At 45.2% G+C, this 27,182-nt stretch overlaps 2 protein-coding genes across 2 annotated transcripts in view; one reads left to right on the top strand and one right to left on the bottom strand.

Annotated features, from left to right (window-relative positions):
* spg11 (SPG11 vesicle trafficking associated, spatacsin) overlaps positions 1 to 22,982 on the bottom strand; it is a 31,467-nt gene extending 8,485 nt beyond the window's left edge. Inside the window, 31 exon segments of the mRNA XM_020615783.1 lie at positions 1,340 to 2,066; positions 2,588 to 2,802; positions 3,051 to 3,216; positions 3,756 to 3,863; positions 4,310 to 4,510; positions 5,173 to 5,451; positions 5,687 to 5,855; positions 6,991 to 7,099; positions 7,186 to 7,394; positions 7,482 to 7,644; positions 8,054 to 8,120; positions 8,373 to 8,537; positions 9,034 to 9,179; positions 9,536 to 9,642; positions 9,732 to 9,881; positions 9,913 to 9,966; positions 11,741 to 11,936; positions 12,032 to 12,210; positions 12,458 to 12,585; positions 13,030 to 13,101; positions 13,959 to 14,135; positions 14,774 to 14,931; positions 15,067 to 15,222; positions 15,444 to 15,573; positions 17,363 to 17,508; positions 18,393 to 18,775; positions 19,953 to 20,090; positions 20,500 to 20,698; positions 21,176 to 21,403; positions 21,526 to 21,713; positions 22,496 to 22,982. Of these exon segments, the coding sequence (XP_020471439.1) occupies positions 1,340 to 2,066; positions 2,588 to 2,802; positions 3,051 to 3,216; positions 3,756 to 3,863; positions 4,310 to 4,510; positions 5,173 to 5,451; positions 5,687 to 5,855; positions 6,991 to 7,099; positions 7,186 to 7,394; positions 7,482 to 7,644; positions 8,054 to 8,120; positions 8,373 to 8,537; positions 9,034 to 9,179; positions 9,536 to 9,642; positions 9,732 to 9,881; positions 9,913 to 9,966; positions 11,741 to 11,936; positions 12,032 to 12,210; positions 12,458 to 12,585; positions 13,030 to 13,101; positions 13,959 to 14,135; positions 14,774 to 14,931; positions 15,067 to 15,222; positions 15,444 to 15,573; positions 17,363 to 17,508; positions 18,393 to 18,775; positions 19,953 to 20,090; positions 20,500 to 20,698; positions 21,176 to 21,403; positions 21,526 to 21,713; positions 22,496 to 22,710 (5,728 nt within the window). The 5' untranslated portion in view covers positions 22,711 to 22,982.
* Positions 22,983 to 23,508: 526 nt separating this feature from the next.
* On the top strand, positions 23,509 to 26,495 carry ciao2a (cytosolic iron-sulfur assembly component 2A). The gene is made up of 5 exons (XM_020615804.1): positions 23,509 to 23,806; positions 24,481 to 24,645; positions 25,055 to 25,104; positions 25,492 to 25,537; positions 25,775 to 26,495. The coding sequence occupies exons 1-5, from the start codon at positions 23,683 to 23,685 to the stop codon at positions 25,873 to 25,875; spliced, it is 486 nt and encodes a 161-aa protein (XP_020471460.1). The 5' UTR covers positions 23,509 to 23,682; the 3' UTR covers positions 25,876 to 26,495.
* The last annotated feature ends 687 nt before the right edge of the window (positions 26,496 to 27,182 follow it).

The raw sequence follows: 27,182 nt of genomic DNA, 5'->3' as shown, positions 1-27,182 counted from the left end.
TAGATTTTCAATGAGGTTTAAGTCAGGACAGTTTGCCGGCCAATCAAGTATATTTATTCTATGTTTATTCTACTTTTATTCTATTTTAGTTTCTTTCTGGGCATTCAATACTAGGTGAGAGAGAAGCAGTATTTTGAGTTTTCTCTATGTCCTGCACATATAGTGAATTGACAATAAAAATCTTTGACCTTGATCTTTATTTCCTCAAAATGTTAATAATATGTCTCTTGCCACTGTGTGTAAAGCACCTAGACTTGCCTCTGTGTTTGAAATGTGCTGTAGTAGCACTGTCCGGGTCAGCACAGTACTGCTCTACTCTAATCCACATGCTTTTCAATATGACAACAGACAGACACTGTGTACTGGTACTACTAACACCTTGGAGAGCTGGTAGAGGACTTGTTTGCAGTAGTTGTTGCCATGGCGACACTGATCCACCAGTCTCTGGAGCTGGACAGAGACCTGGTCTTCGGGGCCTGGGAACATCACAAATGACGACAGGCTGCTGAATGAAGGAGCTGCAGGAGACAGAGAGCGAGAAAGACACAGATATTACATCTGGTGACTCACTTTATACTTCTAGTCCACGGGCAGTGGTTGAAGAAGTATTTAAATACTTTACCTGGGCAAAAGTAGCAGCACCACATTATAAAAATACTCCATTACAAGTAAAAGTCCTGCATTCAAAACTTTACTCATGTAAAAGTAGAGAAAGTACAGATGTGTATCTGCAAAGTGTACTGCAGTAAAAGGTTCAATATCTTCCTGTGAAATGTAGTGAAAAGTGAAGTAGCAGAAAATGGAACCACTCAAGTCAAGTACTAGCACCCAAACCTGCACTTGAATAAATGTAATGAGTCACTTCCTGAACAAAAGGTTATGCTGATAACAAACTAGGTCTGAATTCTGGTGCTACATGGATCTGCAGGGCTTGTGCACTGTGGTGCAAATGTTCGTTTTATTACACATTGTACTGTTTTCTCACGACAGGACAGCAGCTGAAAGTGTTTTTATTTGTCCGCCCCCCCCACTGCCTTCCCTCTCTCTACCTTATGCTGTATATTCTCATTTCCAGACTAAACAAAGCTGAACACTCCCTCACAACTCATGAAACCTCTTGTACACTCATCAAACTGGTGTATATTCTTATGCTGTTTTGTAAGTGTCCTGTATCTACTGTGTTGTCTTCCATATTAACATCCTATGTTTTTTGTTGTAATAAAAATGTACATGATGCCAAAAACCTAAGAATCAGTGAACCACTGGGACATTCACAGAAGTGTTCCTTAATGTATGTTGTCCTGATAAATTGATACAGAAAGGTCAGAGAGACGCTTACAGCTGAGGATGCCGCTCCTGGGCGGAGTGTCCGACACCTCCTCCTTTGGTTCGGGGTTTAGTTCACCTGAGGCCAGGCCTCGGCAGCGCAGCACCAGCCACATGTCCGGGTGAGACAGGGAGAAATAACGGCAGACCCGGCTGGCTTCATGGATGCTGCCCTCATCTAACAACTGACCAATCAGCACAGCCAGAACGGCCCTCTCCTCTGGACTCAAGCCTGAGTTCATGCTCAGCTCCTCCTGCTCCTCTGGGGACCCTGGGAGTCCCTCCAGACTGAGGCACTTCTCTGTGTTTGGGCCCGATATGTTCGAGAAGGACAACTCCTTCATGAGCACTTCGTATGTGTTCATTTCAGGTGTCACGGCGGGTGGCGGCAGGTTGAAAACGCTGTCCTCCTCCATGGCGACAGTTAGCACTTGTTGTCGGACCCTGCTAATCCACAGCCTTTTCTCCAGGCTCTCCAGCTTGTCCACAGGAGCCGGGCTGAGCTGGGAAAGCCAGTGAGCGGCCAGGCTGAGCAGCAGACAGTGCTCCTGGATGTCCAGCAGCTCCATCTGAACCTCTGCAGGTCCAGTTTCAGCCTGGGACAGGAAGAACTGGGTGGCGGATTCTGGATCAGTGTTGGCAACCTTCAGCTGCTTGTGACATTTCCTCCAGAAAGTGACTCGGGTCTCCAGCCTCCTCCACTGTTGCTTGGGCCTCTGGGAGTTCACTTCCTGGAGTAGCTACATGAAAGGCAGAAAAACGTGTCAGCGGTTAAAGCCAGGTTGCCCAGGTCGAGGCAGTAATGGAACACACAGCAGCTTCAGGATGGAACAGGAACCCCCCCCCACTTTACTGTGCTGTATATTTCACTTAAAGTGGACTGTCGCTCATCAGTCCGTATTCAATAAGAAGGGGCAATCCTGAATCAGCTGTTAGAGAACAAGATCATTTGTAAGGAAACCAGAGGAAAACTCTTGGAGTGCCCAAAACAGACAGGGTTCATCTGGTTCATCTTCTGGGGATCATGAATGTGCTCAGTAAATTTTGTGGATAACCACCCATGTGCAGCAATGAATTAAAGAAGAAAAAGTCATATGGTCATCTCCATTTTGGTTCAGGTATAATCATACAATGCAAAATAGAAATGTTTATTGTAACTGTAACAAGAAACAAAGATGTAAGTAACAGACATGCATGAAGAACATCTACTGGCTGAGCCTTCAATATAAATATAACCCAGGACGTGGACTGTGAAGCAGACCTGGCTGAGCAGCAGGCAGTGCACAGGCAGGGCGGCCAGCATGGCCACCTCTCTGGCCTGGCTGTAGTGCCCCCTGGCCTGCAGAGCGTCCACCGCAGCCTGGAACTCTTCCTGCTGGATGGAGGGGGAAGTGCACTGCAGGAGTCTGGGAGACAGGCTGACCCCTGAACCCTGCAGCAGATGACTGAGCTGACTCAGCTTCCTGAAGTCTGGACCTGCACGCACAGCACACGCAAATACACAAGAACAACAAAGTAACTCAAAAAACTATCTGTGTAAGGAAGGATTTGCTAAACTTTAGCAGAAAATGATGTTTCAGTGTGACGAAGTCTACTGAAGATCAGAGGTCAGGACGACAGCAGCTGGTGTAAATCATACCTTTGATGGGAGCAGCTGATAATCCTTGTCTCTCTGAGCTGCGTTTGACAAGTTCTGTGGTCAGTTTAAGAGGCGACAGACTCACCGTTGGATTTGAGGAGTTTGTCGACGTCAGCCAGGAGCTGCAGCAGTCGATGGAGGTCATACTGGGAGGAGCAGCGCTGCAGCATGGTGAAGAGAAGCACAGAGGCCTGTCTCTCCACCCACTGCAGGGGCAGGCCACAAGAAGGTGCTGGGCTGCTGTTTCGCAGCTGTAACATAGAGGAGGAAGAGGAGGCAGATTAGAGAGAATGAACACTGCTCCTCAGTGAGGTGAGTCTTCCCTGTCCTGGCTCCGTGCACTGCTCTTAGCTTGGCCCACTGCCTGGGAGACTAGAACATTACTGACCAAGCGAAGAACCTTTAATGTCTTTATGAAAGTACTGTCTGCGGGTAGGACAGCAGATGTTTTTATCCTGAACAGGAATGACACTTCTACATCACTGTGTCAGGATGACAAGTCAAATCAGTCGAGGTCGACAGAAACAAGATTTGTTTGATTACTGTTTGTCTTTCTGGTTTAATTTCCCAACAACAGAAAAGGTGAAATGGAACGTGTTTGGTAGGGGACAGTCAAATCTCAGGCATCTGTGGTTTCTTAAAGCACCACAAACCAATCTGCAGCTGCAACACAATGAGAAGGTGAAAATAAAACAACAAATGTTGACTATGATACATTATGTACATGGTCTCAGGCAGGTTTACAACCTGATGTCACAGTGCACACTGGCTGCTAACAGGTGAAACTCACAGTGATGAGCGTCCTCTGGAAGTCCAGCAGCTTCACTTTGGCCTCGGAGAAGTTCCTGTAGTCACAACACAACTCGAACATCCTCAGCACTAGCACCAGAGGACAGTCCTGGGAGAGACAAGCAAAGACTAAGATATCTGAGTCTCCGACTTAGTCTTTAAAATCAGTCAAGCAAAGTTATCTTGGTTTGATAAACTGTATCCATTGCCTGAATATTAGACATTTGTTATCCGTTTTATTTTCTAAAATAATCATCTGACATTAATGCTAAGCTGAAAGAATAAATTAAATTAAAAAAAATCAAAACACCCTGTAACCAACCATGAACCAACCAAATCCCAAAATAACAGAAATACTGTGCTTGAAACCCAGCATTAAAGCAGGGGCTCTAATCCAGTGCGTATAATTCTTTCTGAACCACTTTTCATGTCTCCTCCATTCAGCACATGGCCTGAACCAGCTGCACATGCTGTGATAACTGTCACAGTCCCAGAGAGAGGGTGCACTTGTCTGTTTTCAAATCTCTTTCTATGATCACATCTGAATCATTTTACCCTCTGGAAGAGCTCAAAACCTCGAAGGAGGGGTCTGATGCACCCGCACCCCAGCAGCACCCTCCAGATGATTGATAGGTCGTGCAGGGTCCAATCATGGTGCTGGGGGGCTTCAGCCAGGTGAGAGGTGGCTTCCCCAGCCGTGACCTCATTGACGGATGTCAGCACCCACACGCAGAGGCACGGCAGCAGCTCCGCCCCCTGTCAGTCAAACAGGTTTAACAAGAAATATGTTTAAAGGATGCAGCCGGTGATTTGGTATGTTGGAATTTTCCAAAATTGCATCCAGAGACACTGCTGCACTGGGTGATGTTTATTCCTCAGGAGAAATGTGAGGCCCCATCTGTTTTCAACAAACAGCTCCAACGTGATGCTGTGTGTAGCGTGAGAAGCTAGCGGGGTAGTGTAAACAGAGCAGAGATCAGCGACTGTTTGGCACTGTTACCAAGTAAATCAAGATGCTGAGGTTAACTGCTCTGTGCGGCAGCTAGTGATGAGTGCATGGCAAACTTTATGTATTTGCAAGCTGGATTATATTCAGTTGCATATATTGCTGTCATTTTTTATATACAGTAACTGAATCCAGTTTTACTGATGGAGCCTGACCTCATTAGAAAGACATTTTGTCCTCTCCTGCAGACACACATAACTTGGGTTTACTTTAATTTGCATCTTCTGATTATGTATCAGTACAAACAGAACAAAGTGAAAATAAAGACAGTGTTAAAAGTGTAAAAGTTATGTTACCAAAGATTAGCAGCCGAGCCTTGTGGGGCCAAAATCAAGCTGTTCCTGTGCATGATGCTTTGCTGTTGATATTGTAGCTGCAGGTATTCACAACCATGTGTATTTTATCCGTTTACCTGTTGACAGGCAGCCAACACAGCCAGAGTTGGGCAGCGCTGAACCAGTGCCTCCTGCAGCAGGTAACTGCAGGGAGACACCTCCTCCTGGCTCTGCAGGAGGACCTGGAACAGCTCCTTGGGGTGCTCAGGGCTCACCGGGGCCTCCTCTGTGCTCAGACACTGGGTCTGCAGCTCAGGGCCACAGCTTCTACTCTGAATGTGCACCTGCAGGTCCTGAAACGCCAGGCTCATGTGGGCCTGAAGGGCGGGGCCAAAATGAGCCACCAGTGACCTCACCTGGAGGAAGAACCAAATATGGTCAGAGGAAGCAGTTTACAGAACACAATATTACAGAGAGATTATATTACAGCAGAAATGACATGGCACCAAGTTTTAGTTTGCATGTACTTTACACTGCTTAGTGAAAATAAAAGTTAGAAAGCCCTGTGTGACACCTTTTTAAGAATAAAGTCTGATGTGACCAGAGATGTAGCTGATTTCTGCAGGGTGTAATGAAGGCAGCATGTGCCACCTGTTCAGGATGATGGGGGGGGTGTGTGTGCAGTTGGACAAACAAGAGGAAGTGGACGAACTGTCCGTCATCAGCACAGTGAGTGGGGTAAAGAGAGCTGAGCTTCAGATTGTGGAGCTGACAGAACTGAACAGGCAATGCCCACTCCTGAGCCGCCTCATAGGATGCCCTGACACATACATGCACACACACACACAAATAAACTTTATGTATACTTTTCTCATAATGTTGTATTAGGGCATCCCTGCTCTAACCTTTTCTGTCCACAAAAAGCCAATAAAGGGGAAAAAAAAAAAATCAAGAATACAATCTATCATTAATCTCACCATTTTGTTTTTCAGTGGAGAGTGGAGGCTTTAAATAGAATTGAAGCTTTTCTCATTTGAGCAAACTCCCAAACTAGCAGAACGCTCAGTGTTTTACAGCAAGCTCCCTAACACCACATTTCAGCAGCAGACGCTGATTAATATTCACCTGCTCTGTGATCGGCTGATTTCCTCAACTAGTCAGCAAACATGGATTTAAATCTGATTGCATATGTAAAGGGCCACTTTACCCAAATTACAAACAGCATATTTTCTCATGTATCCCTAATGGTAGCTAGTCATGCAGATATTGTTGGTGTTATTTGCCCTTCTGTTTGTTTCTGCACTAAAATATGACTTTTACAATGTCAGCAGCCTGTTATCAGTTTATACAGCTGGTGTGAACAGTTTTCAGTAAGACTCCTTAAGACTAAGAAACATGTTTGAAAATATTATTTTCACCACTGGGGGAAGCACAAGCAAAAGTTAATTTGTCTCAGCATCTTGTCAAATAAAACAATAACTAGCTGCAAAGTGGAAGTGAGAGAATGTGTTGTGTTTCATAATTTAGGTGAACTCACCCTTTAATTAAACAGTGAGTTAAAGAATGGTTGTGGTTATTGAGTCTGACCACTGGACTGATTTTGCTGCATGTTGTCAAAGCTGTGAATGGTCAGGCTCCTGACCCCACCTGCGATGTGCTGAGGCCCTGTCAACTTGACCACGCGTTGAGGTCTCGTCTTAAAACGTATTTGATGCAACTACCATCGAGTCTGGTCACTTCTCTAGCTTGCTAACTGGTGGCTAGCTGTGCATGAGCAGATGGCCTTTTCTCTGAACGATAAACTACACATTTGGCCAGCTAGCCTGCACAACTGCATCATCAAGCCTCCAGCAGGATGTATGTCCATTGCTTTTTACTCCAATGTCAGACAGTCCCAGAAATAACTTAGAACATAGGACACATGATGACAGTAGTGCTGTGCAGATGGAGCTCACCTGCTGATGCCCTTCTGCTCCAGACTGTCCGTCACTGCAGCTTCCAGGTAGCCAATCAGTTCCTCGGCTGCTCCAGGCTCCGCCTCTGCCAGCTTTATACCTTTAGACACTGAAACAAAATGCTAGAGAGTGTGTACCCAGAGTGTATAGATGCTGTGTTGTTTACTCAGAGTGTACAGATGTTGTGTTGTTTACCCAGAGTGTGCAGATGCTGTGTTGGAGGGCTGTGTGTGTCGTGTCGGTTCCAGTGCTGCAGGATGGCGTTCATGGCTCTGATGTTGACTCTCAGCTTGAGGCTGCAGACTCCCAGGAGCTCGCAGAAACAAACTGCAGCCGACCCCACAGAAGGCACGTTGAAACACTGCAGGGCCAGCCTGTACACCTGCTGCTGTGCCTGCTGCACTCTGAAACACACACATCACTAATGCTGTGGTTTTTGTCTTTCCAACTTTTGGCCATCACCCAGAACTCAACTAGTGCATCATACTCACAGCACGATGATGTCACAGCAGCTGCTCAGCTGCTGGATGAGGAAGGTGGCATAGGCGAAGGACGGTCGGCCATGACGGAGGTAGTACAGGAAGTCTAGGTTCTCCACCAGAGCGAACCTGTTGACCAGGTGAGGGCTAGAGAAATGAGGCAGCTCTGACATTTCTGTGGAGAGACCCAAAAAAATGAATCCACAGCTTTAGTCAGTCTAAATCTGTGTATTAATGTAATGTGTATTCTCACTTCCTCTACTATTACTACTACTATACTTCTACTGGTGACACTTCTGCCACTACTACAACTGCTGCTGCTAATACTTCTACTACTAGTATTGGTTTTATTTTGCCATTGCTATTACCCATACTGCTGCCAATACTTCTGCTACTTCTCTGACTACTACTAGCACTACTGTGCCTACTACTGCACCAACTTCTGTTGGTGGTATTGCTGCCGCTCCTTCTGCTGCTGCTTTAACACAGCAAACAGAATCTGGAGACAGTGTTAACTCCATAAGCATCAACGTACTGGGGCTCATGATCTTGTGGTGACCTTAAAGCTGATATCTGGATCTCACCAGTGGAGTTGAGGGTGTTTGCCACCTGCCAGCCAAACAGCCTGGATGGGTCCAAAGGATGGAGTGACTGGAAAACACACCAGCTCAGTGCAATTACCTCATATGCATCAACTTTACTGCAACATACACACAGGCTACTACAACAAGCAGGAGGACTACCATGGTCAGAGGCTACTGCATGAACAGAGGAGAGCTCTGCTCAGCACAGAGCGCTCATTAAAACCAGTTCCACAGCGTGGTTACTGGGTGCAACACTCTTTTAACTGGCTGCTGACGTTTGCAATCGAATGAGGACTGGTGCTGACAGGTGTGAGTGTACCTGCAGGAGGTGATAGACAGAGATGTCGGAGGACGGGCTGTTTCCTCGGGGCCCAGCGGAAAAAAGGGCGGCCTTCAGTTTGGGGTGGGGTGCCAGTGCCATCTTAAGGAGCTGGGGGTCAACTGTCCTCTCTGGCCTGGCTGTCCTTTCATCCTGAGCCACCACCTGGACCCAGGAATACACAGAGCAGTTCTATCTGAAAAGACATCATTATAGAGGGATGCTACGAGGGACTCCTCTCCCTTCAGTTCTGCCAAGCTCTTTTTATTTCTGTTTTCTGTTCTCCATTTCGTGCAACTACTGGGGCCACCACAGTATCTCCCCAAGGAAACTGGTTGACAGTGGTGTGAGAACTGTGGTCACACTGCCCAGTATCTAACTTTAAAGGAACTTATCAACCACACTGGGGAGCACGCATGTCCAGTCCTGACTGACTGATTTTTTCCACTTCTCTGTAAAAACTCAGAAGGTAACAATTAGAGCAAAGTTCACAGACAACAGAAAGTCTTATTGGCACATCAGTTAATTACAAGGTAATATTCTCATTCTTTCTTTTATTCATTTCAGTTAAATCCTCTTTTCCTGTTTCACCCTACAGCACAGGTGGAAGGACATCTGGGCACTTGACAGTAGACCACGCAGGATGAGAGGTGATGTTTACCTGGTCAATGCCTCCAGGGGCGAACATGATGGCAGCCAGAGCCAGCAGACTGTGGCCCTCGAACAGCAGGCTGCTGAGAGACGCCTGGCTGCCTGGTAACAGCACCTGAGCACTGGTTAGACTGGCCTGAAAGACCAGGCCTGGGTCTGGAATGACACACAGAGACAACCAGATAACCAGTCACAAGGAACAAGCTGAGCCTGGTACCTACTGCTGGGCAACAGAAGAAAGGACAAAGTGACTCAATGAGAAGAAAAAGGAAGCATGCCATCACAATTTCCCAGAGTGGCTCGTTTTGTACAAAACATCTCAATACTCATGTAGAAAATCCTCACATCTCAGAAGCAGACCCAGAAAACGTTTGATAATTTTGCTTCATTAAATAGCCTAAATGATTTATCAAGTAATGTTGTTAATAACTCGATCAAAACTGTCAACATGCAGCACTCCACCCAGAAGGTCAGTTTGCTGTCCTGGCAGGAGCCAGTACCAAAGCAGTCACCTGACAGGTTTCTGGTGATCTCCTGTATCTTTACCAGCATCTCAAACCAGGGCCGACTCTCAGATAGGCTCAGACAGGTCAGGAGGGGGCAGTTTCTGGGTGTCAGCCTGTGGAGAGAGGAGCTCATTAGCAGCTGCTGAACTCCCTAACATTTCACAGCCAGCTGGAGGCTGAAGGGTACATCCTGTCGACACACCTGTAGTGCTCCAGGTAGGTGTAGAGCAGGTACTGCAGGCCGTGATCCACACAGAAGGTGATGAAGAGGCTGTGGAGGTCGAGGCCAAGGGGGGAGCGGTACTGAGGAACAGGAGGAGATGAAGCCATCACTCCTTCACCCTGAGCCAGCCTCCACAGCAGCTGTTGCACCCTGAGCCAGCCTCCACAGCAGCTGCTCCAAATCTGCCAGCTCCTCTGGGATGAACACTCCTCTCCTGGACAGAAGTACAGAAAGAAAGTTTATGTGGAAAGTCAGATTCTTTTTCCATGTTCCTAAATCCAGGAATCTGCTTCTTGGAAGCTCCGAAAAGCAGAGAGAGGGAACTCAAATGTTTTAATTTCAAATCCCAGAACAGTGATGTCAATCAGATCTGAGTTAAAGGATAAAGCCAACTCCCATCCTGATGTCAATCAGATCTGAGTTAAAGGACAAAGCCAACTCCCATCCAATGTGAGTCGAGACCCTGGTTTATCGGTCTGTGTCGTAGACCTCCACAGTCATCCACAAACTATTAAACCCACTCCAAGGAGCCACACTGCTGCACTGGGGGGCAGGTTCCCTCCTCAGGAAACATAAGGTTTCAACAAACAGCTCCACTTTGTACAGAATCTGAAGGAAGACAGCGTCACTGACCTCTGTTCTGGTTACACTGGCCCGCTCGTTTCTGCACATAATAGTGTGTTGACTTCCAGGCTGGACTGTAGCATCATCTGCCCTTCACCTGGGAGTTTTTAGGACTGATTTTAAGACTTTACTAGTTGTTTTTGGAGCCATCAATGGTCAGGCTCTAGACTCCACCTGCAAAGTGCTGATTCCCTATCAGCCTGACCACGTGTTGAGGTCTGTTCTTAAAACTTACTCTTTGTGGACTTCAGCTCAGCATTCAACACCATCATCCCAGACATCCTCCACTCTAAACTGACAGGAAGCAGCAGGTGAGGCTGGCGAAAACCAGATCCACCACCCGGACAATCAGCACAGGCGCCCCCCAGGGATGTGTGCTCTCCCCGCTGTTGTTCTCCCTCTACACCAACGACTGCACCTCAGGGGACCCCTCTGTTAAACTCCTGAAGTTCACAGATGATACAACGGTCATTGGCCTCATCCAAGATGATGACAAGTCGCCCTACAGACAGGAGGCTGGGCAGCTAGTCCTGTGCTGTAGCCACAACAACCTGGAGCTGAACACGCTCAAAACAGTGGAGATGACAGTGGACTTCCGGAAGAACCCTCCCACCTTAACACCCCCCTCACCATACTTGGCAGCACTGTATCAGCAGTAAAGTCCTTCAAGTTCCTGGGCTCCACTATCTCCCAGGACCTGAAGTGGACGTCTAACATCAGGACCATCATCAAGAAGGCACAGCAGAGGATGTACTTCCTGTACCAGCTCAGGAAGTTCGACCTGCCCCAGGAGCTGCTGATATAGTTCTACAGAGGAATCATGGAGTCTGTTCTATGCACCTCCATCACTGTCTGGTTTGGCTCAGCAACCAAACAGGACAAGTACAGACTTCAGAGGAAAGTCAGGACTGCAGAAAAGGTCATTGGTGCAAGCCAGAAATAATTTAATTACATTTTTTAAATCTAATATACTTCATTAATCCCCGTGGGGGAATTTCTTACTGATGGTGGTGCTGTCAGGCCTCCAGGGGCAACTAGGGGGGTCAGTGTCTTGCCAAGGACACTTCCACATGTGGACTGGGAATCAAACCATCAACCTTCTGATTGGGAGACAACCGCTCTACCTCCTTAGCCATAGCCACCACAAGACAAGATTATGCAAGTGAAAGTCTGTAGCCTGCCATGCTGCTATCCTGGCTCTCATCTGCTTGTTTGAATCATCAATGTTTAAGGTGCAGCCCTAACTTCAAAAAAAAAGTTATGGAGTAGCAGCATCTCCTCAGTTACCTGTTAAATGTACCAGCACATCTGTTTGTAATGTCAGCAAGCATCTGTGGAGCAGAGAACATACACAGCTGCTGTACCTGGCCAGCAGGTCCAGGATGATCTCCCTCATGTAGGTGCTGCACTCTGTGTTATTGTTAACCAGTTCTGGGGTTAACTCCGGCCACCGGGAGGCTTCGGACGTCTCCATGGTCTGGACCCAGCTGACCACCCGGTGCTGGTCGTGGAGGGCGGTCAGGTATCGCCACAACACCGCCGAGTCACAGTAACTCAGCTCTAACAAAGCAAACACAAGACAGGTCTTGGACCACAACAGACTTTCAGGAGCCAGAGGGCGTCTTTGTTCTGTTTTTAGCTCTGAGGTGTTATACCTGTGTGTTGGAGTCTGGACAGCAGGATGGCAGTCTGGCAGCTCTGGTCCCAGTTCCTCACCCAGTCCAATCTGAGGTTCCTCCAGAGCCCCCCTTCCTTGTCAGAGCTCCTCTGTCCCACCAGCTCTTCCAGAACCTGCAGACCACCTCCTGCTTCCCTGTGAACCATCTGAACTGCCCTGGAAAGACGATTAGCATTTTCAATCCAAGAGCATAAAACAACTGAATAAATAAAGGAGTTGTCTGGAATTCATTCATAAAAGGAAACTCAGATGAGAGAAGGGGTTAAAGAGAACATTCGGAGAAGTTAAAGAAATTTGGAAATAAGAAATAAGTTGAAATAAGAAGGAAAAGGAGACCAAAACAGAGGTTACAAAGAAGACAGAGAAGGAACATAATAGGGATGCAACAACACGGGATCTCAACCTCTGTGATGAGGTGTTTGTTGGGCAGCGGGACGCAGGCAGTGATCCCAACCTCTCCATCTCCCTTATGAATGTGACACTCCGCATCATGTCCTCTGGAAAATAACTCTGCCTTGACAGCTCCTCCACCTGACCAAGCAACCAATCAGAGGGCCGCAAAGACTTGTTAAGAGTTCTAACATGGAGCAGTAAACACAGCGCTGCCTTTCCCCTTAGTTTAAGTACTGGGCAGGTCTGAGTTTATTCACTGGAACAAAAGGGCAGAAACATTATGCAACACCCAGAAAAACATGTGCTCTGTAGCTGGGACTTATCAGCATTTCTGTCCTCATTAGGCAAAGTTCATGCAGACAAACTGAGTTTGCGTGATGGACGACAGCGGGCAGGATTCTTTGGTTTTGATCCAACACACCTGCTTCTAAAACTTTATGTTGTGCAAAAACTTTTATAAAATAAACTGAAACCTAAATATGTGCTGGATACATCCAACATAAATTATAAGACAGAAAAAAAGCAATGGCACTGTCAGGTACGAAGAAGATGGTTGTGTGTACTGTGAAATGTCAGACTCACCACAAACTCCCTCAGGTCCTTGTCGTCGGTGTGAAGACAAATATTGTGGAGCTGCTTCTTCACACTGAAACCCTGAAAACACAACAACCACAGTTTGGTCACTGTGCCAAAAAGCTGCTGTCACTTAGATTTAGATTAAAAACACTCAGCTGTGTGAATGTATAGCCGACTGCTAACCTTACTATGCTATCGTGCATACTTTGCAGATGAGACAGTCCAGATTAATTTCTGGAGACAGGAGCCCCCACCCCCTGCTCTGGGGCTATTCATGCTCTTAAACCTTTAAATTTTTCAACTGCAGCCTTGTGACTGTGGGAGAGGTACACATAGAGACTAATGGTGCCACCAGTGAGTTGTATGCCAGATGACCTATTACCATTAGCAAATCCTGTGTGCACCGTATCCATGGATGTGCAGACATCCCTCACTGGATTACTGTGATACGAAACATAAAATCAGCAGGGTTCTTCTGCAGGTTCTGCAGATAGAAGGAGCATCATTTTTCCATATGTTCTATGCTGACTTTGTGGATGTTTACTTGTGACATGCTTCTGAGATAGAGACATCCTCAGGAAGTGTAAATATTACTCAGTCTAAAAGTACAACTGTGTTCACATTTGAAGAAGCACGGGCTCAGATGCAAACTGCAGCAATCAGGCACTAAATGTTTTACAGTTCCAACTGCTGACTGTTCCAACGAACGTGCCGAAACAACTACAATAACTGACTTCCCAGTATGACCTGGGACGGCACCTTTACGTCAAGTCACTCATAGCTCTTGAAAAGTTGAAGTATTCCTTCAACATGTTTCTAGATATTGGATTTTTAACATGTGTTATGTAACTTACAAACATTAGCCTTTCAACTTGTACATGTAACATAAAATAGGGTTTGACTGGTTGTTGTTCCCTACAGTGACGTGCTCTGACCATGTTAATGAGCAGTGTGTTGGCAGTCTGCAGGTCTCGGTGCAGCAGGCAGGAGAAGACCTGCCGCAGACCCTCCATCTCCAGAGCGGCTAGACGCTGCTCTGGGAAGTTCTGCCTCCTCAGGACAGTCTGCGCTCTGGAGATCTGATTGGTCAGGATGGACTGACGGACTACTTCCTGCAGCATACACACAAAAGAACACACAGAGGTTTGACATAAATTACTGTAACATTTTCCTGCTGCCTAGTACAGTTCAAACCAACAAGACCTAAAAGCAAAATTTAAATTAGAAGACAAAGACACATTCAGCCTCTCATTTCCCAGATCTGTTTTTCCACCCAGTGACCCAGGCCTGGTGTGTCCACAGCAGTGTGAACAGACCAGACCAGGTGTCCACATCCCAGATCTGGGCCACCTGCATACAGTATGTGCTCCTAGATCTGATTCCTCTCCGACCATGCGAGCACCGTCAGAACAGTCAGATCAGAATCCATGTGGTCGTTTTAACGTCTCCTCCTCTGCACATACGGCCTGTCATCATCATTCAGCGTCGGCCCCTCACAGAAGAGGGGAGAGTGACATGTAGAGGAGAGCGACAGGGTCAGTGGAGAGACCAGGATGTTTCACATGTAGTGGACATCTCAGTTACATCTCTGCATGTGTGGTAGTTTAGGAGCTCAGTGGTGTTCACACCGGACCCAGGTACACGGTACTGACACACATGGACGGGAAGCAGCGACACACACAGATCAGAGCTGTCTGAAACATCAGACCTGAGCATTAAACCCTGGGATGTGACGTAGCCTTTATGTCACCTCTGCTGGCAGCTGCTCCCACTCATCCATCGGAGCAGCAAAGTCATGGCTGGAGGTGTCGCCCCCGGCGGGCCAGGGATATTTCTTCATGTAGCTCCTCAGCTCGGTGAGGTACCGGTCCAGAACCTCCACGCAGCACCGAACACCTGCATCCTCATCTGCAGACACAACAAACCAGCTGTAACTCTCAGAAAATAAAAGATGGACTATAACTGAGCTAACCACCGTCAGCTGTGGACAGATGGTGGATGGTATATGTTGAACGGGACTGAAGTGTATGTGTGTGGTCTCACGGTGCGTGTTGGACAGCACAGAGCGGATCTGTGTGTTGACAAAGTTCATGGTGATGTTGAGCAGCTGCTCTGAGAACTGCCGACTCTGAGCATCACTGTTCGAGTCTCTGACAGCTGAACACAGCAGGTCTAAAGCAGGACACAACTCCTGGACACCTTCAGACATACACAGGTCAGCACCATAAACTTCACACAACTTTGCATACACCATATATGAAACAGCAATGATTAAAGCCACTATTAGTAGAATTTGTATATGACTGTTAACAAAATGTATGATGCATATTTACTCTCTGGGCAGTTTCTGGGCTTAAATAAGTGTGTTAGAAAAACTGTAGCTGCATTGTGTATACAATGTATGAAGCCTGTGTCCGTACTGTCTGTCAGGCTCAGCGTGGAGGCTGCTGGCTGGTCCGCAGTGCCGAGCGCTGCCCACGGGTTCAGTATGTTTTCTTTGCTCTTCAGGTAGAAATCCACCGTGTCCAGTTGACGGTTCTTCAGGCCAGCCTGCCAAAACACAAACCAACTTCACTGAGTCACCCAGATGTTATGGTGAAAATTTTTTAACTAAAATCCAAAATCAGAAGAAGCTGGGACAGTAAGTAAAATCTAAATTAAAACTGAAAGTAGCGATGTGTAAATCATCTGGGTCCTGTATTACATTGAAAACAATACAGCAGCACATTATTTGATGTGATACCTCATCAGATTGATTTTTTGTCAAAATAAACTCACTTCAATCCTGATGCCTGCAACACAAAAAAGTTGGGACAGTAAAGCGTTTACCACAATGTGATGCTGCCGTTCCTTTTCACAACACTTAAAAGACTTTTAGGGAGTGAGGACTCCAAGTGACTCAGTGTGTCAGGTGTTTTGCTGAAAAAATGTAGAAGAAATCATCTGGATGTGGGTAGAAGACATTTCACCTCTCATCCAAGAGGCTTCATCAGTTCTGATGAACGTCTTCTACCTAAAACTACATCCAGATGATTTCTTCTACATTTTTTCAGCATACTACGACCTGGATGACTGAGAATTTGCACAAACAGGTGTCATTTTGTCCCATTCTTCCTGCAAACAACGCATTCTGTACTGGGGACAGGTGGGGACTGCAGGCAGCCGGTCCAGCATTCACACCCTTTTCCTCCACAGCCAGGACTTGGTAATGTGCAGCTTGAGGTTTGCATCGTCTTGTTCAAATCTACATGGACGTCCCTGGAAAAGACGTCATCTTGACGGCAGCATGTGTTGTTCCAACATCTCTCTGTATGTTTCAGCATTAATGGAGCCATCAGAGAAGTGGAAGTGACCTTTGTCCAGGGCGCTGACATGACCCCAGACCATGACAGACCCTGGCTTTTGGACTTGATGCTGCTAACAGTCTGGATGGTCCTTTTCACCTTTGGAGCACACGGTGTCCATTCCTTCCAAAAAGACCTGAAACAGTGATTGGTCTGACCACAGTGCACGTTTCCACTGTGTGATGGTCCATCCCAGATGCCTCTGAGCCCAGAGTAGTCGACTTCTGGACACTGTTGACAAAGGGCTTGCTTTTGACACAGCACAGGTTTAAGCAGCATTTATGGATGTAACTACATATTGTAGTGGCTGACACAGGTGAGCCAACGTCATCCTGAGCCCATGTGGTTATATCACTTATAGCAGAGTGACGATTCTTGATGCGGCGCTGTCTGAGGGATCAGAGAGCTTGGTCATCCAGCTCAGGCTCAGCCCTTTATGCGCTGAAATCCCTCCAGATTCCTTAAATTTTTTAATGATGTTCGGCACCGTAAAGGGCGACAGATCCAAATCCTTCTTATATTTCTTTGTTGAACATTGTTTTTGAACATTTCAATGATTTTCTCACACATATCTTGTCAAACTGGCGGGCCTAGACCCCTCTTTGCTCCCAAAAGGCTTGGCCTTTCCTGGCTGCCACCATTGTACCAAGTCATGATGCAGTCACCTGTTGACATCAGCTGGTTCAAATGGAATCATCATTTCATTGTTTTACCTCATTACTGGCCCTGAAATGCAGCTGAACCAACTTTTGTTGGAATGTGCTGCAACATCAGGATTGAAATGAGAGTTTATTTTGAACAAAGAATAAAACTGATGAGGTATCACATCAAATAATGTGCTGCTGTGTTGTGTTCAATGTCATACAGGACGCGGATGATTTACATATCACTGTTTTCAGTTTTAATTTTACACACTGGCCCAACGTTTCATGATTTGGGATTGTATAAGTCATCCCGCCACAGTCTCCACTGTAAAGGTGACTGTTGGCTCTCACCTGGAGGGCGTGGATGGGGATGGAGCAGCGCCCCCAGCTGTTCAGGTGACAGACTGCATCTACTGTTGCTGCACTGCCAAACAACATCAAACTGCTGAGCAAGTCCTGCTGGGAAACTGAGAACAACAGCTGGAACACACCGTCCTCTGGAGAGAGAAAGAGATATGTGAAGAGGAAGTCTGTTTCTTTCAAACACAGCTAGGCAAACACAACAGCCAGATAACTGCAGCCTCATACACTCATGTCTGCTTTTGTTTTTGTTTCTTCTTACATGTTTTATTCTAATTTTAGAAGTTCAATCGGTTATGGAGATATTTTGTTCCAATCTCTTAAAATGCTGTGACGCCAGAGAAACATGAGCAGTACGTTACAACACACTGTAAACCAAGCACCAGTTTTACCTGACTTAACCTCAAAAAGGAAACGAGGTCAAAGGACATTACAGTGGTTTATATCACATCTACAACAAAGATCAACATCACTAATGGCTGATCATGTTTCATCTACTTCTACTGCCTCCTGAGGGGAACCCCAAGGCTCTACCACAAACCCCGTTTTATTATCATCATATGTTTCCACTGGGCTCTGCCTGGAAAAAATTCAATGTTCATTACCACTGCTATGCAGAAGACATGCAGGTCCCACTGAAACCAAGTAACACTCAATCTTCAGTTTCTCATGAGCTGGCGTAAGGATGTTAAATATTGGAAGGCTAAAAATTCCCTTCAGCTAAAGTTTTGATTGATGGATTAAGTCAACGTCTGGCTCAAGTCTAAGTTACAACTACTGAGGTGGTGTACAAGCAGAATTCCTATGAAATGAGGAACTGCATCCAACATGTCACATCCATTCACTTTCAGTTTCACCTTCAGTTTCAGTAAATGGCTTAGATAACCACTGATTTAGAGCTGAAAGAGCTCTGTTTACAGCCTGTCTGTCAGTTTGGCAGTCCTACCTGGTCCAAACTGTAATCAAACAGTATTTTCATTAAGTGGATGTTACACTGAAGACATGTCTGAGTCTGACTTACTCTTCAGCAGCAGTCTGTGCTGTCTCTTTACACAGCACTGAACAACGGCCGCTTCGCCCTCCACCTGGTGGTAGCTCACATTCCCAGACTCCAAATCCCAAAAGGCCACTGTGGTCTGTCTGTTGCCAGCGCAGACAAAGGTCAGCAGGGCAGAGAACTCGGAGACAGTGAGCAGAGACAGAGTGGATGACTCGGGGACAGAGAACGAGACAGTCATTCCGCCGCAAGGAACTCTGCTGTGGGTCAAGGATGGAGCCCGGGGGAACTGGAGGAGGGGAAGGGAGGAGGACCAGGATGTCCCCACAGGCTGGCTGGAGGAGGCATAATGAGCTGGAGCCTGCTGGACTCTGTTGTACATGGAGGCCAGACGAGCTTCCCAGGAGCTGACGGTGAAGTTAGAGGTCAGAGGTCAGAGGTCAGGATCAAATGTTACAGGTGAAACTAAGGTCAACTAAGAAGACTGTGAACCAGTTACATTACATAACTAAAAATCACATTGACTATTCAACCATTTATTTGTGCTAATGTGAAATAATCACAATAAACGGTAAATGCTCTTGTACTTGTACAGTGCTTTTCTATGCATTGCAGCACACTCAAAGCACTTTCACACTATTTGGCCATTCACACACTGGTGTTATCAGTAGGAGCAAGTGGGGGTTCAATGGCTTGCTCAAGGACACTTCAACATGTTGACTGGACAAGCTAGGAATTGAACCGCTAATCCTCCGGTTAGGCAACGACCAGCTCTACTTCCTGAGCCACAGCCGAGCCAAGACCGAAGTGGCAACTGCTTCAAGTTTTGATTTTTCAATCAGCCCTGGCTGTGCTGCATGCCTACTTCTAATTAGCATAAGTTAGCATGCTAACACACTAAACTAAAGCTAGTCAGCATGGTAAATACAGGGTTATTCAAAAAGAATGAACCGATTTCATTACGCAGTATTTTATTAAGGAAGTCACAAGTATTCTACTCACAATCAACTTTTATTTCCTGTCTTACAAGTGTTCAATGTGGCCACAACAACAGCGATCAACTCAGTGGATCGTGATATGCTAATACGCGCCTGGGAGGAATTCTCTTATCATTGATGTTGCCCGTGCTGCAGCATCCTGCAGGTGGTGGCCACATTGAACACTTGTAAGACAGGAAATAAAAGTTGATTGTGAGTAGAATACTTGTGACTTCCTTAATAAAATACTGCGTAATGAAATCGGTTCATTCTTTTTGAATAATATTATATTATACCTGCAAAAGATTGACATGCTAGCATGTTAGCATACTGGCATTAGCATTTACCTCAAAGCACCCCTGTGCTAAGTGAACCCTGCCAGAACATAGTCCTGTTAAAAATTCAGTGAACATAACAAGAAATTTGGTGCTTTAATTCAGCTAAGGCTTCGGCTGGATTCAGCGAGAAATACAGTTTGATGATTTTGTTTATTCTGATACTTTTATGTGCCTCTAATTGAGAAACCTATATATATTATAGGTGTTGTTGTGCCGGGTGTCTGTGGGTCTCATCCATGCAAGCCTTTGTGGTGTGGTTACTACTTTACCGGTCAGTCCTGAAGGTTAATCCGAGGGCAGCGAGGCTACAGCTGGAGCTTGACACGCTATCCTGGTCTCCTGGGTCCTGTGACTGGAGTGGGGGGCGAGTGGGGGGAGCAGCACACAGCAGATGGTCGGGATACATCCTGGAAGACGACATGTTACTGTTAAGTCTTATGTCAGAACACAGTCATTCTCTGTCTGGCAGGGGAGGAAAATAACATTACATTTACACAGATACTAAATGCATACTGTATATGTATAAAAGATTTCTAGAAGTGTGTTTTCACTTTGTCATTATGTGTTATTAACTGCAGAGTGATGGACAAAAGCAGCAACACAATCAAATGAAGACTTTCTGAAGCCCTTGTATGTTGTCTTTGTTACAGGTGTCAACAAGAGTAGTGTGTTTTTGGGCAGGTGCTTGGTTTATTATCTGGAAAAGATTTGAGCTCTGATTTGTGAGAAGATACTGTGATCTGTTTGGATCCTGTAGCTACAAACAGTAAAGTAAATGCCCCAAAACCAGTGATGCTGGTGTTCCTGCTGCTGCACCTGAAGTAAAGGTTGAGGTTGATTGCAGCGGCGGTGTGAGACTGAGTGACGGCTATGGCTGTGCTGAGATCAGCTGACACCTGCAGGAGACAGAAGGAGGAAGAACAGGAGATGCCGCCATCCTCTGCCAGGCCGGAGCTCAGGTAGGCGGGGAGGTCAACAGTGGCCAGCAGACTGCCATCAGTGACGTTATACACAGCTGCAGGGCTACATTAAAGAAAAGACTGCTAGGGTGTACAGAGCAATGCTGCAAAAACCAAGACAACAAACAAAGAGTGCAAAATGATGGTATTCCAGTCCAAGGTGTGGGTTTGTGCAATCCTCTATGGCAGACCCATTTTCCATGAGTAAATCATGCATTATTATTATTACATTAATGACATTCACATTAACAACATAAATATTTAAGCTGGTTACAGTTTGAGAGGCTTTGTTTATTAATGGTACATTTTACAACAGGACTAGAATATTTGACAAATATACTACTAATCTGCTCAATACTGCTTGTCCAGACTCAGACCTTGTTATAGTTTCATCAGCTTTGATCACCACTAGTTTCTTTCATACAGGACAGTTAATCTCAGTTCTGTTTACTTTATCTATTAATTATATCATTAATATTATAAGTAGTATTAATAATGGTAGTGTGTACTGAGCTGTGGTCAGTGGAGGATACAGATGAGTCCAGTGGAGCTGAGGCTAAACAGGGTGTCTCTGCAGACACAGTGGTGGACCACAGGGTGTCTATTGCTGTCAGCTGACTGGATGCTGCAGCAGGATAACATCTGTGGCTCCTCCTCCATCTGCTGCCACTGCAGCTGCAGCAGCTTGTCACTGTTCAGCATCACGCAGCAGCGTCCAGCAGCAAACGACAAAACACGCAGTGACTGCAGCTCACATTCACCTGAAAATAAAGACTCAGTAAATAATAATTACTGCATTATTTATACATCAACAATATACATGGCTACAACTCTGAAGCATTAGATCTGCTTCCTGTGATGATGGACTGCTTGTGGTACTCACTGCAGCCCTGCTCTTTGACTATCTGCAGCAGGCGGTCTGCCGCACATTCAGACATACAGAGCAGAGAAATGCAGGCTGCTCGTTCTGCTTCCACCTTCAGCAGCTTCAGGTCATACTGAGATCCAACAGCCAGCAGTCTGAAGCTGCTCACACCTTGGTCGTGGACCATCACCTCCTCCCAAGAAAAGCTAGGAATAGAAAAAAATGGTTTGTTTCTTGGCTGTGTCGCTGCAGTGATTTGATTCCCCCAATCGAGGTAATTCAGTGAGTAAGAATAAATCAGACAAATATTGTATTGTAACTTTAAACAATCAGTGTTGACTTATTTCAGATGTAATGACTGACCCAGTGGTGAATCTTACTCCTTGTAATCAACTTTACACACCAGGAAAAAATGCTGTGATTCTCCAGAAGAAACTATATTTGGACTTTAATTGAAAAGAAAAATACAAGGAAAGCTCTGATCACCTGTTTGCTGCATTCACGTTAATAAGCCTGCTGCAGATGCAGAAGATTTAAATAATTAATCAAGTTATCTTTGGTCTAATTTTACCCCTTCATATGTTGAATGTGTATTTAGCTTTGCTATCCTGGTTTTAGTTGCATCTATCTGAATTCTGAAAACTGCTCTTGGAAATGTAAGTACACTGACAATTAATATACAGTATCTTGATACAGCAAGTCAATGAAATGACTACAAAGAAATGCAAACTGAGTGAAAACAGATGCAAAACAAACAGACAGGAGCAAAACGACGAAAGGACACAAAAAGAGTAAAAGTGGATACAAAACAAAGAGAAGCAAAGTATTGCTAGACAAAGTGTAACTACAAAAAGACGTAAAATGTGTCTGTGGTTCTTGGTCTTTTACATAAGGGGTTGGGGCCATGTACATGCTTGTGCCCAGGAGCCAAAGAAGGACCTACGTCTACTCCCTCCTATCTGTGCCCAACATAGGAAAGGTGACTCACTCTTTGTAGCAGCCGTCCACTTTAGCCGGAGGAGCCTCTCTGTCCGCCGGGTCCACCACCACCAGCCGTCCCTGGAAACTCAAACAGCCGAGCAGGGCTCCACCGGGAGCATGTTCAGCTTTCTGGATGTCCGCTACGTCTCCCCAGCGCTGGTTCTCGCGGATTACAGCCACCTCTATAGGGCTGTTCTCCAGCCGTTGAGCCGCCTCCAACATCTTCACATGGGAAATAAATACGTGTCAAACAGGCGGAGACATTAAACTAAAAACTGTTTGTTATAAAATCTAACAAACACTTCTAGACAGAAGTCGGGACATTTCTTCCTATCATGTAAACAGCAGCTCGGGTCACATGTCCTATTTCCTCCTTTCAGCTGACCACATCTGACCAATAGAAAACTACCAATGCCAACTAATCGAATGACGATGTTGGTAATGTGATTAAAACCTCTTGGATCAGAATCAGCTTTATTGGCCAGGTGTGTTGGAATTTGGTATCTAGATCTTATTGTCAGATGATTTATTAAGGTCATCCATCCATTCATTCATTGTCTAAACCGCTTAGTCCCAAACGGGGTCACGGGGCGCTGGAGCCAATTATTAAGGTCAGATGTGTTTATGTATATAGTTTAAGTTCTCATTTAAAAAATATATTCTTCCATTCTGTATTTAGTTTTTACTGTACCTGTGTGGTTGCTTTGTGTGTTGTTTTTCAAAGCGATTAAAAATAATAAATTTTGAAAAATAAAAAATTGTATGCTTAGAATTTTATTTTATACATTTGTTTATGGTGTATTATTATTACTATCATTGTCTTGTATATTATAATCAAATCAAACAAATATGTTGTATGATGTATTTCTACTTCTGTACTTCCATGGTAGCTAACGTGTTATACTAAAACTTGAAAAGACAATAAAGATTCTTCCGTCCGTAGATAGTTTATCGTTTGCTTTTCCTTGAAAACTAAATACGGAAGTAACGCGACACGCGGACGCTCATTGGCTGCGATCAAATCCACTGATCTCTATACAACTTTACGTTGTTTTTTTACATTGTATGTAGTTGCTGATATAATCCACATGCGTATGGAGATTTGCTAAAGCTGTTGTCCCTTAACGACAGTGTCCGTTTTTTTTTGTCAAAGTCATTACAACTTGTACTGGTTATTATGGCGTTTTCTAAAAAATGGAAGTAGTGTTCAGCCTTGCGTCGATAACTTTCACCAAGGTTTTACAGTTGTCTGGACTTGTCGATAACAGTAATGCCCTGAAGACCAAAAAGATGGAGGACAAAGCGTTAGAGGTGTACGGTGAGTGACGCTCGAACAGGCCCAAAGTTAGCCAACTGGTGTCAGGGTTTGTAGAATGGATTACACCAGACTCATTTATTATTTTTCATAATAATAATCATGAATAACTGCCCATCTAATTCAACAGATGGCGCCCAGTTGTATTGAGATGGAATGTTTGATAGAAGACTCTATTACAATTTGCTGAAGGGTGAATAAGTCGTGTTTTTACTATGTGATCTTGGTGAGGTTTATGAAGTTCTGTAGTTATGACAAGTCGCCATGACTGAAGGCAACTGGTAAGTTACTGAAATTAAATAGATGACTGTACCAATGGAGTTTGGTGTGGTTATACTGTAATGCGCATACTGGGACTAGTACTATTACAGAACTGAAATGGATAGTTTTCTGAATAGAGTTTTGTGTGATTGATGTGAAGGGCACTATTTGGTGTATGTAGTGGTTCTGAACTCATAGATCATTTCCTGACTGAGGTTTGATCTTGTGTTGATAGAATGGCGCCAATGCGGGATTCAAGTAGATTACTTTTTTTATGGAATTTGTTTGGATTAGGCCGAACATACTGGAATTAATGCCAATGAAGAACTCAGTGGAGTTTGGTCACAGAGACCATAGTAATCTTATTTATATAGACCTCAAATAGATCATTATCTCGTTTTCTGTCCCTTCATTAGATGTGATTCGATCGATCCGGGACCCAGAGAAGCCCAACAGCCTGGAGGAGCTGGAGGTGGTGACGGAGAAATGTGTGGAGGTCCAGGAGCTCGGAGAGGATGAGTACCTCATCATTATCAAGTTCTCTCCAACAGTCCCTCACTGCTCTCTGGCCACTCTGATTGGTGAGTCACTGCTGATAACACAACTGACAGGAAGCAGAAATGGAGATTTGCTAAAGCTGTTGTCCCTTGCTGAAAGCAGAACAAGCTCTCTGATTCATCAAACGTTTCATGATGTCAGACGTCAGCAGAGATGGTGTATGTGTCTCTGTGGTGAATGCCTTCAGGATGGAATCGGATCATTGTTGATAATGCCAAACACAGCTGAGGATGCACAAAATGTGTGTGACTGAAACTCTGGTCAAAAAAGAAAGAAACAACCCGTTTGTTCTAATGTTGGAGTCTCTCTATTCCTTTTTCAGGCCCATTATCACTCTCATTCTGTGACAGGATTAAACAAAGGCTGGTCATGTTTTTGCCAGTTGGAAAGATTTAAATGATATAATGCTGGTTGTGTTTTGTGTGTCTGCAGGCTTGTGCTTACAGGTGAAGCTGCAGAGGTGTCTGCCTTTTAAACATAAGGTGAGTACCAGAGTAGTGGCTTGTTTTGTTAAAGGGTCAGTGCACCCAAATCACAACAAAACATTTTTTTTCACTTGCCTCTGTACATTTCATGAGCCTGCCCTCGCTAAGGATGAATGAATGAACTATGAGGATATTGAATGCTTGTATATACTTGGTGCTTGTTAATTTGTTCTTATATGTCTTATATAAGACTAGTCTTCTAGTCTTTCTCTGAGCAGCAGTGGTACTGTCACCAGTTTCAGATCAGTAATGGCCTTTTGCTGCATGTGTCACTGGCACTTGTCAAACTTCCCTCCACTCAGTGCTACACTTAGAACAGACTTTACATAAAGTGTGCGAGTTGACTCTGCCTTTTAACTCAGCTGTTTTTCTTTCTCTTCTCAGCTGGAAATTTACGTTTCAGAAGGAACCCATTCCACTGAAGAAGACAGTAAGTCTCTTGTATTTATTTTTTTAATATAAAGAGCAAAAGGTTTCTTTTGATAAACAACCTGCCGAGACAATTTTCATGTGGGTTGCACCTTCTCAAAGTCAGCATTAGACTTTAAAGGTTAGTGAAGCTAAAGAAACTGTTGGATGCACAACATGAACTTTGTAAATGTTGACAGAAACTAAAGAGTCTGTGATTCCTTGGCCCAGTGAAGGAATGTGCTGTCTGTGTCTCCAGTTAACAAACAGATCAATGACAAGGAGCGAGTGGCGGCTGCCATGGAAAACCCGAACCTGAGAGAGATCGTGGAGCAGTGTGTGACCGAACCTGACGACTGACAGAGGAAGCAGCGCCCAGTAGAAGCAAACACTTCAGTGCCGCAGTGTGTGTGATTGTGTGAGCAAGAGAGAGAGAGAGAGAGAGCGTTTCCACAGTGCCTGAGACTATATTGCATCCCGAGCATCTGTCTGATGGCGGAGGCTTGTGTTGGCTCTGGGGGACTTTTCTCTAGCGAGGAGTTTGAATACTGAGCAGTGGATAGAAGCTGTAATAAAGCAACAGATGACTTTAACATCATTCTTTGCAGGACAGCCTCACAGTGACCAGCAGCAGATCTTTGTTGTTGTCTGCTGAGATCTGCTAAAGGCAGCATCAGACACTGCAAGAGGAAGTGGGTCAGAGAAAACAGGAAGCACCTCCTGTCCTGCTCCCATGTTGTCCTCTTCCCTCTAATGTTCCTGATTCATGCAGACAGACTGTCAAAGCAGAGATGGATCTGTTGCTTTAGCTCCTTTCTGGTTAGAAAAATGTATTAATACCCTGGAATGCTTGGTTTTTGAAGTCTGTCCTTTGTAAATGCACTCAGGTGGGTCAGTCAGAGTAGTAATGTGATTCTTTAGAGCTGATTTTTTTTTTTAAAACAGATGTGATGTACAAAAAAAGTCATATTAAAAGCTCAATGAGTGAGACGCTGCCTCGGAGTGATGTTTGTCACAGGAGGTCGGAGCAGATTTACCACAAACTGTTTCTACTTCAAGGTCCTGTCACAGTAGGTAAGCGCAGGGAGCAGAGGCTGGAAGAAGTCTCTTAATGTACACATAGTGGAGCTGAAGTCTGCTGAGACTGGGAGCAGGAGCAAAACGTACACAGACTCTCACAGTAGTAGTGTCACACGGTAGGTAGTGTATTTTATTGTCACGGTAACAGGTTTAGAGGAAGAATCACCCTTGGTGGAGTTCTGCACTTTTTGTAATAACGGGGGAGTTCGTACCGTATGGATCTCTAACATACACCCCAAAGGTGCAAAACTCTGTGGTCTCCTGGGGCCCGTTTCAAGAAGGAGGTTTAACAAACTCAGAGTTCAAACCTGAACTCTGAGTTGACTTACCCAGAGTTGGAAAACTTGGAGTTTTCGGTTTCAGAACAGCTTAAAAGAGTTGGTTTAATCAACTCTGGGTTGTTTGACTCAGAGTTAGGCGCGTGCCACGCGACTATAAAAAGCCCTGAACAATGGAGTGAAGAAATTACGAGTCACCATGGCAACAGGACCAAGCCAAAATAGGTCTGCGTTTTTCCCCGACAGAAATGGATGTGCTACTACAAGCATATAGTGACTACGAGCCCATATTTCGTAAAAAAAAAAAAA

Source organism: Monopterus albus, unplaced genomic scaffold (assembly GCF_001952655.1).
Source record: "Monopterus albus unplaced genomic scaffold, M_albus_1.0 scaffold170.1, whole genome shotgun sequence".
Classification (NCBI taxonomy): Eukaryota; Metazoa; Chordata; class Actinopteri; order Synbranchiformes; family Synbranchidae; genus Monopterus; species Monopterus albus.
This window is presented reverse-complemented; position numbering and strand designations above follow the sequence as displayed.